Consider the following 12748-nt stretch of genomic DNA (forward strand, 5'->3'; position numbering starts at 1 on the left):
GACCCAGAACTGCCATGTGTGTCCTTCCTTCCTTCTAGTAGACAAGCTTCCCCTCCTCAGCTCAAAGAAAAAATCCTCCTTCTCCCTCTAGTTCATCAAAACTCATCATCTCCCCTGCCCACAGTCCCTCTCTGAGGTGCCTGAAAAGGGGTTTGCTCTGACTCTGGCAGAACCCCTTTGGGATGGAAAAGAAAAAATAAAAACAGACTTGAAGGGGCAGTACAGCATGAAGAAGTGTGGAAACTGAGATATGGGATCCCACTCTGGCCCCCAGTGGGTCAATTCCACTGTTACAGAGAGGCAAGAGTGAGGCTTCTGAGTGGTTCTGGAAAGAGTGACCCTCTGGGTGTTAGCAAGGACCAATATACCAATATTCCAATATTTCATTTCCTGCAACTGGGAAATTGTTCTAATCACTTCAAGCAATTGAAAATCTTATAGAAGGCAAGAAGAGGCATTACAGCTCAGCTACAATTCTAAGGGCATTATCTCTGTGGTAGAGTGGAGAGGAGGATGCCTAAGATGCTTGTCAGAGAAGTGGAGAGGGACTCTGCTGCCCTGAAGGGAAGATGGTAGCACTGTCTGATTCCTCACACAACAGGAACATGCAGGTGTTTTAGCAGTGTGAGTAAAGGGGAGCACTCCCAATTCAAGGATAAACATTTACCAGTGTTGTAATCAGCTTGTCGTATCTGGGTCTTAGAATAATTAAACCAGCAAGAAGAGGCCCTGGCCAGTGTCAGAGGAGGACATAGTTTGCTAAAAGCCATGTAGTTAGAATTTAACTTCTGTGCTGTGATCCCAAACTCTTATAGTCTCAGTGAGGAAACCATCTCTCTCATCTGACAGAGTTGACAGGAGCTCTCAGAGAGGGCAGGGTTTCAAGGGGAAATGTCTGGTTTCCTTTCAGACCTGGTGAGTATCCAACTTCTTGTGTTCTAGCCCTAGTCATTGACAGCAGCATGGTCTTAAAGATTACAGCAAAGGGAATCAAGCAGTCCTTGCAATAAAAATGAGCAACAGAACATGTGCTTGGGACAACACCAGTTCAGCAATATGAGTTCTGGCATCTCCAGAAAATAGATTAGAACTACAAAAGAGTGAGACGCTTAAAAGAGGACTTGGGAAATCAGGAAAGAATGGGCATTATGAGGCAGATAAAGAAAATAGTAACAATGAAAAAAACAAAACAGAGAAAAAACCTTCCACTCCACTCTACAGCCCTGCACTCTCAAGGATATTTGAAGATATTTGTCTGTTTTAAGTGTGACCTGACTAAATACCCGAAAACGTATGTGCCTGTGAGGGGTGCTCTAAAATTCAGTGTATGCCACAGAAACACAGCATTTCACAAACAAGTCAGTCGGGTAGGGACTCTAAAAATGGCATTTCCTATGGGGATAATAAAGGGGAAATGTAAAAAAAAAAAATAAATTTAAGAGGACAGACTTGATTAATCTCTGGAAAGTGATGAACAGTGTATTTGAGGAGGCAAAGTTGAAAGCAAAAAAGGGATTCAAGAATGTTGTAGTGTCTTTCTAGCACAAAAGTAAACACAAACTACCTGAACAAGGCTTTTATGATTTTTTCCCCATGATTATCAGAACTAACAGAATTAGAGACTGCATCTTTTCAGGCTCCTAATGACCAGGACAGGAACATAACGGAATGAGCAGATTTGCATTTTAACAATTTCTCATTAATTTTGTTTGATTACTGAAAAATTAAAAATGGGTATTTGCATTTTAAAGGTTTCTTAATAATAGAGATGTGGAGATATAAGACCCCATAAATTATGTGGTCTGAAAGCCATGGTGGCATCAGGAACTTAGGATGTGTTTCACTGTCTTTGGCAGGTCCAATACCGGAAGCTGTTGCTAATGGTTGTGGTGCTGGGAATTGGTGGAACCCACCTCTCTGGTTTTCAAATGTCTGTGATCAATTATACTTCTCCTGTAAGCAAAGCCTTCATAAAATCACATCTCTAAGTGTTCCTTGTGGGACTAGACCTTGCACTTTAAAAATGCTCTGCAAAAGCTCTTAGGTGTTGCTGTGCCAGTTTACTACCAGCTCTTTCTATGATTGTTGGGAGATGTGCTCCAAAAACAACTCCACAAAGAATTGTGTGGAAACAACATATTGAGATACCTTCCTTAAAGATTATGTCATGGAGAGAAAAGATTAAAAACTAGCTGATGGAATCTCAACCTTCAGCTCAGCCCTTTTCTCTTTGTATCTGCTACATACAACAAGAACATTTGCATTTCACTATGAGTAAAAGGCCCCTATATTTAGTGTAGGAGAGCAAGGACTCAACACACTAAAGATTATAATTAATTTTTGAATTAGTTTGCAAACAAATGTAGTTTAGCCATGCTTTCTGTCATGCCAATAACCTCATTTTTTCGAAGTTGTAGACATTATGAAGAACTACTGTGATTAGTGCCTCAGTGGAATGCAAATCTCTTTTTCTGTCCCAGTACATTCAGAAGTTTCTCAATGAAACGTGGCTGGAGCGATACGGTTCTGCGCTGCACCAGGAGACCCTCACGTTGCTGTGGTCCGTCATTGTGTCCCTGTACTGCGTGGGTGGGATGATGGGGTGTCTGTGCAGTGGGTACCTGACTGCAAAATTTGGAAAGTAAGTGTATCTCCCAACAGCTCTCTACTCAGGGCTGCAGCAGGGGAAGGAATTAATCAGTCACCTAATAGAAGGGATATCAGAATCTCACTGCCACCTGCTGTTGCAGAATTTACTCAGCACATAAAAGTACACATGAGTACATGGGAGAGACGTGAATGTGTGACTATTTCTGATTCCCTTGTCACAGCTTTTGCTGCCATACAATTCCTGTATCTTTGCTGACATTTCAGTAAAAAATAAATCTTTGAAATTTCTTGGTTGGGCAGTAATGCCATAGGAAGCCCAACAGTACTGCAGTAGTGCAGAAGGAGATGGATATTCTGTAGGCAAAAGCTTTTTTAAATTTATTTATTTAATTGATCACAGGCTTTAAAAAAGTTGTGCAGGGTCATTCCTCTGTAAGAATAATCAGAGTACCAGCAAAGATAGCAGAAATCCCTCAGGCCACATTTAGAACCCTCTTTTTGGGGATGCCATAATGGACAAAGCCGAAACTCTCTCACTTGAGGTGGGCAGTGAAGCAAGTTCCAAGTGAAGCTGGATTTGCCTTGTTCTGGAGATACAAGAAGTGTTTGAGATGGGAGCCTTGCCCACAGCAAAGAAGTGAAAAAGATTGTTCCTTATCAGTATTTATCCTGCAGGAATTTCCTTCAGCCTTGTGGTTTGCTCACACAGTGTTAGCATGGATAAGAGGAATGTGGCTTCTCCCTTTCACTCCTCTGCAAAGACATCATGCCTTTTCAGAATCAGATTTGGTTGTCCTGTAAGGAATGGATTTAAGCATGGCCATAGGCTGGGTCTGTAAATCCAGGGGAGAACAGGCAGACATCAGTTAGGATGAAAAAGTAAAACCTGGCTCATACCCAGGTGTTGTTTGCTGTTGCAGGAAGAAATGTCTGTTGCTCAACGATGTGATCCTAATAATAGCCACGCTGCACACAGGCTTCAGCAGGACAGCCAAGTCTTTTGAGATGATCCTGGTTGGGCGCTTCCTCGAGGGCATCTGTGCTGGTAGGACTCCCCACTACTCCTTGTCAGTGTGACTTCTTTGGGGTGGATACAGAAATCTTCCTGCTGGGAGTACCCAGGCATGCACAGTATTCCAGTGGAACAAGGAACAGACTGGGAAAAGGTAAGATGAGCTGTCCTTTGCCTTCAAGAGGTCTGGTAGAGAGAGAAATCTGCTGGATTAGCTAAATATCTTGCTTAAAGTAAAAGGTAAATTTTCAGTCTATTATTGTGGAGGATGTATGGGAAACAGCTCAGAAGAGAGAGGACAGAGCAACCTTCAGCTGAAATGGAAGTGAAAAGGGACCCTCTCTCTTTCTTTCTACACTTTTAGCACTCTCCTCTTTCTCCCTCTAGGAATACATCTGGGTACCCATGTTCAGTATGCTGGAGAGATCTCACCCAAGAAGCTGCGTGGATTTATAAATGTGACCTCCTCGGTGTTTTTTGCACTGGGAAAAACTGTAGCAAGAATTCTTGGATTACGGTACTTGTGCTACTCCTTCTCATCCAATTTCCTACTTTTTTTTTTTCTGTATAGCAGGGAAGTGTTGTTCTCCCAGTTCTAGAAACAGACATGCACTAAGGGTGAAGTTTTATTTTGCTCGACTGCAGCAGTAGTAATCTATATTTCTCTCCTTAACATAAACATCTTCCATTTAAATTTAAGTTTTCAAGGACTGTATGTATTTTGTGTCTCTTTAGTTAGTCTAAGATTTAGAAAATACCAAATTAGATATAAACTGTAATTTTATTGGACTATAAATAGACTCTAACATGCTTTCATAGAGATCTTTTAGGAACTGAAGACAGATGGAATGTGCTATTGTCCTTCTCTGGCTTGGTGGCATTGATTCAACTGCTCTTTTTACCATTCTTTCCTGAGTCCCCTCCCTATCTCTTGCTGCAGAAAGGAGACAAGGCTGGATGCTTGAAAGGTAAAATAAAACTTTAGATCCTTACTTCGTTAAACCATAACTCTTGGGAAAGTGAAGCTAACAGAGGAAATCAGTTTTTCTACTAGCCAGCTACAGATTTCTTGATAATTACATGATTAAAGTTCTCCAGATGAAGCAGAATCATCAGAAATATTTAAGATCTACCCCTAAATACTACAGCAAGCTGAACACCATTTTCCAGGAAAATCTCATCATGTTCCAGCAAGCAGTGTTCCTTCCAGTCCTTTGCTCAGTAACTCATGAATCACAGCACAGACTGAACTGCAAATGTTTAGTGTCAATAAAAGTTGCAAAACACAGAACTCTGAGTGGATCAGGTGATGCAGGAGTACACTTCATTCTGTCTCTTCTGCAGCCATGAAGCAACTCTGGGGAGAAGGGAACTATCACACAGAATTTGAGGACTTGATGAAGGAAAAGGCTATAACAAAAGGCACCAAAATCATGAACGTCCTGGAGGTGCTGAGAGAACCATCCGTGTACCCGCAGCTCATTACCATGCTCCTCCTGCTACTGAGTCTGCAGCTCTGTGGCCTGAGTGCAGTTGAGTTTGCCCAATTTCCATGCTTACATGTGCTGTTAAGTAACCAGTGCCCAATTTCCATGCTTAAATCTGCTGTTAAGTAACCACAGTGCCCCAGTGTCCCTTTCCTCTGGGTCTCCATCATTCCTCCTCACACAGAGCCCACTGCCTGAGGTCTGTGGTATCGTCACCAGTGTTCTTCATACTGCTAAGGAAACTTCTCAGGTGGGACTACAAGAGATCCAATGCAGTTTAAGTTCCTGCAAGGACACTGTTACCTTCATTCCCCCTGTCTTGTCCCTTTCCTTCTCCTTTTTGCCAAAACAACACCTTTTCCCCATGGCTTACAGGCAATGTGCTCCTTTCAACTACTTTTTTTTTTCTTTTTTCTTTTTTTCTTTTTTTCCCCCTGGATTTTCAAATACCTTTTCTTCATCTCCATTAACCTTTTGATTTTTCCCATCTCAAGCAGGGATGTCACCTCCACTAGGCCCCAGCACCACACCCCTGCTTTTGCAGTGATGACAGATATAGTTCTAAGTGATGCTGGATAGGCACGTATCATAGCTGTTAACTATGCTTAACTTTTAATATTTTTCTTACTTCTCAGATCACCTTTTACACCTCAGAAATTTTTCAGACTGCCAACCTGCAGGAAAGCATAATCCCATATGTGTCACTAGGAGTTTCAGTCTCTGAACTCATCTCTGTCATATTCTGTGTAAGTCAGAGCTTTCTGAGGCTTTAAGAATTAAAGTACATGTGAATTGAGTCTATTCTTCCTTAAAACAAATGAATTTTCTCCTTAAGAACCAAAGTATTTTTCTGTGGTACTGCATGAATCTGTACAGTGGTTGTTACCACCTGCTCCAAATTTTGTCCCAGCTTTTATGTCTTCCTTCCTATCTTCATTCTTCTTAATTTCTTATAAGAATCCCTTATGCAATGTCATTCAAACAAAAATATGTGTGCTCATTTCCATATATTTGTGTGTCTATATATTCAAATGGAGTTGTAACATGCTTCCATTGATTACAACATTTAGGAAAAAGTAGCTGCAATGCTGGGCAGTGATTTTAATTCGTAGTGTTAGAGAGGCTAGAAGGAATTCAATAAAAAACAAACTTGGTACCAATAAGATTTGTGTTCTCTGAAGTAAAAGAACTCCAGGAGAATGCTTGATTTGTTGGATGGCTCACAGCTGGATTTTGCCATCCTTCCAGTGATATGCAATTTTCTTCTACTCTTCAGAGCTCCATAATCGACCGGTTTGGACGCCGGATACTCCTGTGTGGTGGTTACTTGCTGATGGCACTGATACTGCTGTTGCTTGAAACAAGCCTCCTGCTGAGTGTAAGCAAATGTCTCTCTGGCAGTGGACCTGCATCTGAATTATTTGTGCAGGACAGCAGATAGTCAGCCTTGGCTTTCATGTCCTAAACAGCAGGTCAGGATGTCTTCTGAATACGAGCTCACCTCTGTAGATGTGGCACTGCAGGCTGCTTTTGGCCTTCCACTGTGGTCAGTACAGAAAGATGAGCAGTTCTAGAGAGCACCATGGGCTTTTTCATAAATATTGCTGCTCCTATGCTTGGATCAGCTGTGCTACAGCTATAAAATTAATTCTCATTCTCTTCCCTCCTTATGCCTTTTCTAGGATCAGTTCCTCTGGATGCGATACTGCAGTGTTGTTCTCATCTTTTTATTCATCATTGCTTATGGGATAGGACCAGGCGAGTATAACAATAAAAGCAACAGAAAAACTTGGACCACATGGATAAGCACAGGCCATGAATGTATACAAGTAGAACTAGAAGGTGTGAATATATCTTTGAAAATCAACAGCTTAGTTTGGGCTGAGATTAAAGGAGTTCCAATTTTTAATGAATTAATTACCCAAGAAGTAATTTCTTTAACAAATTATTTTAAATCATTCACACTCTGATGAATCAGAAGCCTGTTTTCTCTCATTGGATTACAGGGTCAAGACAAATAAGTTCTTATTAATCGATTCACTGACTTGTTTTGGAGAGCACGGATGTCATTCAGTGCACACAGGCTCACCTGGTGGATTCCTATCTTTGCCTAAGGGCAGAGGAAGGCTCCTCTAAAGTGCCAGTGTTTTCTTAACTTACCTGTAAAATACATTGGTAACATCAGACCCAAACTTACTTTTACAATCTCACTCACCTAAGACCAATATTTACTCTGGAAGTTCCCTGACTGAACATTACTTGTAGTTATTACATTCTCCACATTCAAATGGCAGCCTCTACTATTGTAAGAGTTGTACAAGAGGATCATGAAAGTCTGGAAAATATAACAGAATTCCCACAGTAGCAGAACTCAGGTGTCATTTATGGGAAATGGACACTACAACAACTGTTGCTTTTTTATGTTGTTTTTCCCTCAGCTGGAGCCGTTTCATCTGTTACTAATGAAATCTTCACCCTCTCAACAAGAGCCTCCGCTTTTGTCATTGGTGGAATCGTCATCTGGCTGGGCCTCACTTTCACTGGAATGATTTTCCCCTTTGCTGTAGTATGTAATTTGATTCAAACCTTCTCTTTGACTCTATCAATTTTAACTGATCAATTTTTTCTAGACTGGTCTGGACAGGGAGTAGGATAAAGTGACTTGCAGATGATTAAAACTGTGAATCCCTTATTGCTATTGGCACATGGAGGCCATTTATGCAAAACACTTCCCAATACCTCAGAAATTACCTGCTGCCTCCAGAACAGATTGAAAAGATAAATGAATATTCCTGCTGTAAAATCACCTTATTCCTCATTTCACAGGAACAAATCAACCACTTTCAAGAATCTAAAGAGGCAAATATTGCCAGGAAAATCACTCATCTTATTCTATTTTTTTCTCCAGATGCTTCTTGGTCCTTTTTGCTTCCTCATCTTTATTGCTGTCCTGATCATTTCAGCAATACTTATCTACCTGTTCCTCCCAGAAACAAAAGGGAAGTCAATCTCTGAAATCACAGAAGAATTCAAAACACGCCAGTTTAAGAAGAAACGTCACCAGGCTGTGGAGGTGAATGCTACTGAAGAAAAAACATTCTGCACCAAGCTCTGATAAGCCACCACCAGTAACTTCCACTGACAAAAAGGCCTGTCTCAAAATCAAACTGAAAACTGAACATTAACATGGACTTTTCTCAATGAAATGCAACCCAAAAAGCAATCCAGAGATAGCTTGTCACTAATCCAAGTAGTCCTGTTTTATATTCATCTTTGCTTTTCATGGTGAGAGTCAATGGCTCATTCCTAGAGTGATTCTGTAGCAGGAAAACAACAGCAACTACAGACATTTCTAAGAACTGGCACATGGGAAACATTTTCAGGCATAACACACCAATTGTATTTCAAATCTTTCTGCATTGCTGTCATTTTCAAGCAGCAAGATTTGTCTTCATGTTTGTTACTTCATAAGAAAATTCTGCTCAAGGTTAAGAGCAGGATGAAGAAAGGATTAAACACAGACATAGTTCTTGCAAACAATGGTCATGTCATCTCATGTCATTATGATATCACACTGTTAAGGACCTATTATTGTGAGCACTGCACATGAACAAACACCAAGTAGGACAAAGAGAGCTTGTATTTCCTTGAGCTGACATCAAGTAACTATATGTCCTGATTGTCTCTGTAATGACTGTCAGGGATCAGCCCCAATCCCTGGGCAGTCGGTGCAGAAAACCCTCACTTGCATTCTCTGCAGCAAACTGGCTGCATTCTCTGTGAATATCAGTTGTAGCAAAATCAGGAGGAAGTTTTTGTAATGTATTCTGGTACCTCATGGATGGCACAAGGGTTGATAAACATAGAGGCAATGCTGAGAGCTGGAGGATCAGAGCCCTGCAGAGAGGGAGTAAGAGACTTTGAGAGAGTACTGACAAAGTAGAGACTTTGAAAACTCAGCCCATTTTATGCATGATTAACTGATTAAAAACAAAACAAAACAAAAGCAGAAGCTGTGATGGCTGATACCTGCTGGCTGTGTACTGGCCTAGGACACATTGTACTTTGCTGTTGCACATCAGCTCACAATCCTACACTTCCCTGCTGTGCTCCACAGCACCCCTCACTGGGGTGTTAATTCAACTGTCCACTGCATCATCAGTCACTTCCCTCCCCAAACTCATATAGGATGATCAATTATTTTTCCTCTTTCTGTCACAATCACAAATGGTATTCTGAGCCTCCTGTTCAGCAGGACCATAAGTCCTTTCTTTTTGCAGTTTAACTATTCATATTGGTTATCACTGTGCTGGAGAACTAAATTAGTGTTAAGTTTTAGGGATTTTTCTGTTTAAAATTTTCAAATAATGTACTTACTACTTCTAAAGGAATAACCATAGGAGAAGCTCTGGTATTAAAGGGCTGGTGTGTGTTCCAGCAACTGAAACCTGGGTTAGATTTTATATTCAATCTGGTATCACTTCCTGTATCAAATTAGGGAGCACTCATGCTACAAAATGTTCCCATTCAGAGGGCCCTCTCCTGTTGAGGCATTGAAATATTTAATCCATCCATTCTAAGTGCTGTCCAGTTGCTACAAAAAACATAAATGAACAGAAATCATACGAAGTAAACATTAACCTCAGCCTCAGAGTCAGGTGGTTACTTAAGAAGAAGGTGCAGGAGAGGCATGAGAGAAAACACTTCCACAGTCTGACAGAGTTCTGTCTACCTGGGATCAGCCACCCTTTCAACATGAGATGGACAAGCTCCTTCCAGAAGTGGTGAGTACTGCAGCTGGCAGCACCAGCTGGCAGCATTAGGCTTTCAGAACTGTGAGGTGGTCTGTTGCAATCATCATTCCCAAAGAAAATATAATACATATTTATCAAATTATTTTCAAAATAATAGGGTGAGCAGGGGATAATCCTTCTAATTTTGTTGCTGCAAAAAATTAGAGGTAACATTTAAAATAAAAAAAAAAGTCAAAAGACACAGAATAAACTTTCTGGACTAAATCATCATGGATACTTTGAAGGAAGTTCCAGCTGGGTAGAAAAACTAATTAAAAGAAAAAGTTTAAAATTCCTCTAGATCTTAAATGGTGAGGTATTTCTATACCATTTTCACCTGCTCCCTCTTGTTTCCATGTCCAAGTGTTTCCACTGTCTTTTCATTCCCAGCCCTTTCCACCCACCCTTCTTTGCAGAAGAAAAGAATAAGAGCTCGACTGTAGCTGCCTTTGAGTGGTCATGCCCAGGTAACAAACACATCAGTCTCTCCACTTAACACAGGTTAACATGGGCAGTCAACATTTTCAAAATATATCATGTAAGATAATGTTAAATGAGGTAATTTGTGTACCACAACCACCTAACTAAAGCAGCAGACAGTCTACTGGGAGCTATCTTATCTTGTCAGAAAACTGCATAAAAAATTCTTTCCAACAAATCTGTCCAGATACAGCAAGTCTTTGTAATTCCACATGAAAACATATGTGCATAGAAATACAAAGCCCTTTAGTGAATCAATGTGCTACATTATTGGTGAAAAGAGCTGCCAGCCATTACAATCTTATTTTCTCTGTTCAGGCTCTAGAAAGGTACTTCCCAGGTGCTGTAGCAAGAGCCATGAGATGAGACAGGAAAGAGAGAGGTCAGAGGCTATGCTGATGTTTTTACACCTGTATAGTGCTAGTTAAGGTTTATATACTAACAACTGTGGGATAGGATCTTATGTCTGCAAGACTGTGAACAGAGGATATAAATATATGTCTCTTGTGTTCTCATGCCATACCTGTTAATATTATGAAACCTTAGGGGAATAACTAATTAATAATCTGAAAGATCTGCATGTACAAATAATATGATGCAGCGGTATTGAGCCTTCCTCTTTGTTCTGCACAGCTGTGAAGGAACTGTGTGGTGAGGAAAAGCACCAAGCAGAAATGGACAATCTGCTAAAACAAAAAGCAGCATGGAAAACAGCAAAATCCCAAGTGTGCTGGAAGTGATGGAAGACCAGACTCTGCACTGGCACCTGTACATTTATTACTATGATCATAACTCTGCAATTCTCTGGCATTAATACAGTTGGTTATCTGCCCATCTCCACACAAAACAACTCTTCAGTTCAAGCTTGCAGACACTGTAAAATACATTGTATCTGCGTGGGAGTCAAGCAGTCATGAGATTTACTCCTGGCCATCAACTGGCTGCTGATTTGGTTTTGGATATTTTCACCCATCCATCTGTCATTCTTTTTGGAAAACTGGCATTTAACATCTACTGACCTAACAGAGCTTCACTGACCTGGCAAAGTGCTACATAAATGTATCATGTCATTTAAGAAGAAAAGTTTTGGATTATGGACGTTATTTGGATTATGGACATTATTTTGCAATAAGGGACAGACTGGCTTGCACATGTCGACCTGCCCACAACAGTTCCTGTGCCCTCACACCTTCCCACAAGGTGCTGTCTGCATCCAGGATGAAATCTTATGCTTCTTTTTGCCACCATGCTCTCTTCCTCCACCCCTTCTGAGGCAGTGCAGCTTGCAGTTTCCCTAACAATGTTGTAGAGGGGAATGACTAATGCCTGAGTGTCCTGTTTGAAAATATGGGCAGCATGAGGCCAAATGGAACACAAATGTCACATTTATCTTCTTCCATGCTATTCTTTCCCAGCTTGCACAGGTTTCACAATCAGGTGCAATTGCAAGTGCTAGCACTTCTGAACTGTGCTGAACAGACGTTAAAGCCATGGAGTCACTAACTCAACAGACAGATGGAAAAATAGATGTTAGGATCGGCATTCACTGTTGGCACTGCACCAGATCAATAATGTGTTCTGCTGTGGAACTTCCACTTTCATTTCTCAGTTCCTTCTCTCTGATATGACCCTCCTTTTTCTCTTTTTCATAGCTTCTTTTCAGGATTCTCAACCTCTCTGAACATACAGAAGAGAGAATTTTATCTTGTAAACTTGGTCAGTGTCACTTTGTCTTTACTGGTCCTTTGGCAGGAATTGGCCTCAGCAGCAGCACAGCTGGAACCCTGCAGAGGGACTGTTCATCCCTGTCACACAGCACCATGTCTGGTTTAAAACAGGAGCCCTGGATCCCCCTGTCCCCCTCTCTGAAGCCCAGCCATGCTGACTCTGATATAGCTCCAGTGTCTCCTGCAAGAAGTCAATCCTTCACAGGTTGCCTTGCTGGGCACCTCCTCTACTTCATGGCTTAATGAACTTTTCCATCTTAAGCATTCATCCTCCCAAACTGCACCAGTCCAACGTGCCAGACCTCAGGAGGCCTGTTCTCCCAGATGCTCACTATTGCTGCATCTCTTGCAGTTACTGATAAACCAGATAGTCTATGATTAACCTGCCAGTATTAATGTTTGTGAGTTGTTTTAATCCCATGCCAAGGCCTCTCCTTCATACTTCTGCAAGTAACATCTCAAATTATTTTGACTACTCACCCTGCCTATCTTGCCTTCAGGAAAGAAGGAAATTTTAACTATTTTATTTCTGTTGCTGTTTCATACCTAAAGACTGGGTTTAGGCAGCTACAAAGCAAAATTTTGCCATCACTGTCATAATTTTGTCATCATGTTCTAAGTCTTGCAAAAAGAGAAGCA

General features: G+C 41.0%; 1 protein-coding gene and 1 long non-coding RNA gene across 4 annotated transcripts; both read left to right on the forward strand.

Annotated features, from left to right (window-relative positions):
- The first annotated feature begins 801 nt into the window (after window positions 1-801).
- On the forward strand, window positions 802-9089 carry LOC103762893 (solute carrier family 2, facilitated glucose transporter member 9-like). Of its 3 annotated transcripts, none has more exons than XM_018081936.3 (12): window positions 802-915; window positions 1857-1955; window positions 2481-2641; window positions 3531-3655; window positions 4010-4139; window positions 4442-4590; window positions 4967-5154; window positions 5745-5855; window positions 6386-6487; window positions 6792-6867; window positions 7548-7675; window positions 8100-9089. In XM_018081936.3, the coding sequence occupies exons 1-12, from the start codon at window positions 892-894 to the stop codon at window positions 8184-8186; spliced, it is 1380 nt and encodes a 459-aa protein (XP_017937425.3). In that variant the 5' UTR covers window positions 802-891; the 3' UTR covers window positions 8187-9089. The 3 variants fall into 3 exon arrangements, with proteins under 3 accessions (XP_017937425.3, XP_017937424.3, XP_017937422.3); XM_018081935.3 differs by having other exon boundaries at window positions 4967-5070; window positions 8018-8508; XM_018081933.3 differs by having other exon boundaries at window positions 8018-8507.
- A 545-nt stretch (window positions 9090-9634) lies between these two features.
- Window positions 9635-12636, forward strand: LOC108641253. The gene is made up of 3 exons (XR_001921870.2): window positions 9635-9893; window positions 10293-10369; window positions 11016-12636. It is a non-coding gene; the product is annotated as an uncharacterized LOC108641253 (long non-coding RNA).
- Window positions 12637-12748: the final 112 nt, after the last annotated feature.

This window comes from Manacus vitellinus, unplaced genomic scaffold, assembly GCF_001715985.3.
Source record: "Manacus vitellinus isolate BGI_N305 unplaced genomic scaffold, ASM171598v3 scaffold_58_pilon, whole genome shotgun sequence".
Taxonomy (NCBI): domain Eukaryota; kingdom Metazoa; phylum Chordata; class Aves; order Passeriformes; family Pipridae; genus Manacus; species Manacus vitellinus.

What these genes read in the sequence shown, in the direction of transcription:
- LOC103762893 (XM_018081933.3), top strand. Translation starts at nt 892, where the DNA reads ATGTCTGGTTTCCTTTCAGACCTG. An exon ending in AGCTCTGTGGCCTGAGTGCA is followed by an intron (nt 5,155 to 5,744) that starts GTTGAGTTTGCC and finishes CTTACTTCTCAG; the next exon opens with ATCACCTTTTACACCTCAGA. An exon ending in AAACAAGCCTCCTGCTGAGT is followed by an intron (nt 6,488 to 6,791) that starts GTAAGCAAATGT and finishes TGCCTTTTCTAG; the next exon opens with GATCAGTTCCTCTGGATGCG.